Genomic DNA, 3649 nt, shown 5'->3' on the forward strand with positions numbered 1-3649 from the left:
CATCTTTTCATGCACTTTTTTTTCACTGACAAAACTAGACAGTTTATGCCTGGGTGGGGCAAAAATGAAGATTAGTGTTATGACACCTAGAAGCCCCAAGCTATATTTTATAAAAGAGTCTATCCCTAAGTATTGAAAATGCCTTCACAGTAATTATGATTAATGTAAAAACTTAAGATTTTTATATCCTTAAAAGAAAGAAATATTAGAGAATGGTGAAAAAAAAATTTATGAGAGAAGGAGATTCTGCTGATTGGTACCTGCTATGTGATTAGGGAAGGCAGAAAAGTACAATCAGAGGTCCCTGACAGAAAAGACTTTACAACTTTGTTAGGAAAGGAAAAGAAATCACTATACTTAACACTATTAGAGAAGCATAATATTGTTAATGCAGTGAGATTGCAAGTTAAACTAAGCACTATAGTTATGCTGAAAAGAAGGAGAAATTTGGTTTGGAATAATCTAGGAAGGTTTAGGGAGAAGGTGGGACTTGAACCAAGATTTATAATTGGCAAGGGGAGAGGGAAAACAAAAGGGGACAAAATTCTGAGGCTTGAAAGAAAGAAATCCTTGCCTTGAGGGCACCTGTGGCCTAGGTTCTGCAGATGGGAGTTCAAGACAGTGAGAGAAAGGCCTTCCCAGCTGGGGACGAGAGGTAGGATGAGGGAGCTTAGGGGGGAGCTTGCCAAGGAAAACCACCACCTGAGTTACTTAGCAATTAAGAAAACTTCAATTTTCTATATAAAAACACTGACGGGGGGCAGTGTTGGCGGTTATGGGGGCGTTCAAACCTCCCTAGTGTTACCTGATTTTGAATGCTTCCTATTTTATTGTAATGCAGCTCTGGTAGCTGAACTATAAGACCGTAAAAGCTGGATCGCCTGCCTATTACATTGCTTTCCTCTTCTCAACAGCCAGGAACAAGTCTTTTCAACAACTTTATACATTGAGATGTAGGTCTAAAGTGAAGAAAGATATTTTTAAATTGATGTGGTGGAAAAGCAGTTGGTCATCTGTGGTTGAAATTTAGAGCTCTCACTAGTTTTGTCCCCTTGGAATATTCACCTCAGTTTTTGTGCCTCTGTTTTTCTATAGGCAAAATAGGGAATTACTGTATAAAAGACAGCTTCTCAACCAGCTGGTACAGCACCTCCACCTCACCACCATCTCTCATATGGGTCTTTGGAAATGTGTTTCGCGTGTGGGGTGGTGGTGGTATGTAGATTGCTCCCACTTAGGAGGAGTGTCAAGGCAACGAATGGGCAGAAGCCAGAGGCACCTAATGTTCTGCAATGGCAGGCACAACGTTGCAAGGCAGTGAAGTCCTGTTCCAAATGCTATAGAACCCCAATAAAAAAAGCTGATGTTCTGTAAGGAACCTCCCGACTCTTAACATTCCAGGACTTCACGAGCTGGCACCACACAGAAGCCAGGGGCTCCCAAATCCGATCCTGCATTCTCCCCTACCTCACTGATGGCTAAGCCGTCCTCAGATTCCAACTTAAATTTCGCTTTGCAGAGACGCGTTCCCGGGTGCCCCTCCCAATCTTACTATTACATTGTTTTATTAATGTCTGCCTCCTTCCACCACCTGTAATTACACTCCACAGCAACAGAGACCGTGTTTGTTTACTAACAGACGCCGTTGGGCTACGTCCACAGCAGCTCGCAATACTTTTTGAATAAATAAAGGAACAGCTGCGGAACCCACCAACCCACACGCCGAGCGAAAGCGCGCCCCGCCCAGGCGCTGACGTCAAGCGTAACTTCCGCCCCTTCGCGCTCCTCCCGACGGCCCCTTCTCCCGGCCCGCGTTTGTTTCCGGCGTTTCGATAAAGCCCGATTCGGTTCGAAGAAGACGCGTTCTTCCGGGAAAATGGCGACTCCCGCTCGAGGCTCGGAGTCACCGCCGGCCGCGGATTCGGCGCTAGAGGCGGGGCCTGCGGAGGAAGCCGAGTGCCCGCCGCCTCGCCAGCCTCAGCCTCCGCAGAATGTCCTTGCTGCCCCGCGGCTTCGAGCCCCAAGCTCCCGAGGACTTGGGGCTGCGGAGTTTGGCGGAGCTGCAGGAGATGTTGAAGCGCCAGGAGAGACTTTTGCGCAACGAGTAAGCTGGGGTCCCGCCGAGTCACCTCCTGGCTCCTTGGTTTCGCGCCCCCTGGGACGCTCCCTCCCTCACCCCACTCGGTTCCTGTCCCTGGATGGTGACCTTGCCCTCAGTCAGGTTCTTTTGAGTCCTGTGGGCTAGTGGGCGGCCTGAGGCCGCGAAGCCTCGCCTCCTCCTGGAGGAGGACGGTGCGTACCGCCTGTGACGGTGCCCGCGTACTGAACAGCAGCTTAGAGTTCAGCGAGGCAGTAGCTCCTCCTTGCTTTTATTTATTTCTGAAGCGAGACTCTGTTCTCTAAATCTTTTTGTCCCTCTTCCCCCAGTCTAAAACAAATTGTCAACTTTATCTTTTGATCCTATTCTTACAGGAACTGTAGGGAATGGGAAGAGTAGTATATAGAGTTTATTAGGCTGAGAAAGTTAAAACTCTCGTTCAAATGGCAGGCTTAATGGATTTTCGCAGAGGAGCGATGTGATGCAAGTGATTATTTTATTAAGGCAGCTTTGGCAGCTATGTGCAGTGAGAAATAAAAGGCAGAAGACAGTAGGAGGATATTTTCAGATAAGTTTCCAACAGGGGGTTGTAAGAAAGTGAACTAGTAAGGTGGATGTGGGATTGGGAAAACTTCATCAAGCCTAGTATAATTTGAATATGTAGTCGACAGAGACGGCTAAAGTTTCCATTCCTTATGGAGAAACACTAACAAAAGTAAGAAAAACCGAAGAGAGGAATAAGAGAGGAATCAAACCGAGTTTGATTTTTATTTAGGGTGTGCTGAGTTGAGCAGGACAGACATTGAGTTAATTAAAACTGAATACTTAATGCTGGAGAAATGGTCATGAGGCTCAAGAGAGAGAGGAGGGGGCTGGGAACTGCAGAGAGTTAATAGGTGAAATTGTGGGAATGAATATAATGTCGGAACAGTTAGAGGACCTAAGATGTAACCTTTTCTTTTTCTCCAACTATTGTATAGCTAAAGAATACACCTAGCAAAAGGGACAAATAATTACTTGAGGGGGTCCTAGTAGACACAGGTGATTTGACTTTATGAGACTGAGTTTTTAATTTCTAGCAGCAAATTAACTTTTGATCTCAGGACCCTTTTATACTCTGTAAGAATTATGAAGCATCCCAAAGAGCTTTTTGTTTTATGTGTATAGTCTGATGATCATTGATTCATCCGAAATACAACTTAGAAGGTCTTAAAACACAGGCATACTCAGGCATATCTTCCATTTCAGAGCAGAGATGTAATCACACATCATTAGCCTCTGGAAAACTCTACTGTGAGAAAAATGAGAGGAAGATGGCCAATAATACCTTAGTATCATTATGAAAACAGTTTTTGTCCTTAATCATTTCTCCACTGCCCCAGGTCTGGGAGATCACACTTTAAAAACTGATTTTTTTTTGGCTCGGCGCCTATAGCTCAACCGGCTAAGGCGCCAGCCACGTACACCTAAGCTGTCGGGTTCGAATCCCCAGCCCGGACCCGCCAAACAACGATGATGGCTGCAACCAAAAAATAGCCGGGCGTTGTGGCG

The 3649-nt window shown here is 45.7% G+C and overlaps 1 protein-coding gene across 1 annotated transcript in view; it reads left to right on the plus strand.

The window, feature by feature from the left end:
* Positions 1–1673: 1673 nt before the first annotated feature.
* Positions 1674–3649, plus strand: part of POLR2M (RNA polymerase II subunit M) — a 9198-nt gene continuing 7222 nt past the window's right edge. The window contains exon 1 of the mRNA XM_012801963.1: positions 1674–2104. Within this exon, the coding sequence (XP_012657417.1) occupies positions 1992–2104 (113 nt within the window). The 5' untranslated portion in view covers positions 1674–1991. The remainder of the gene's footprint in view (positions 2105–3649) is intronic.

The sequence above is a fragment of the Otolemur garnettii genome, unplaced genomic scaffold (assembly GCF_000181295.1).
Source record: "Otolemur garnettii isolate 467f Iridium unplaced genomic scaffold, OtoGar3 scaffold00011, whole genome shotgun sequence".
NCBI lineage: Eukaryota > Metazoa > Chordata > Mammalia > Primates > Galagidae > Otolemur > Otolemur garnettii.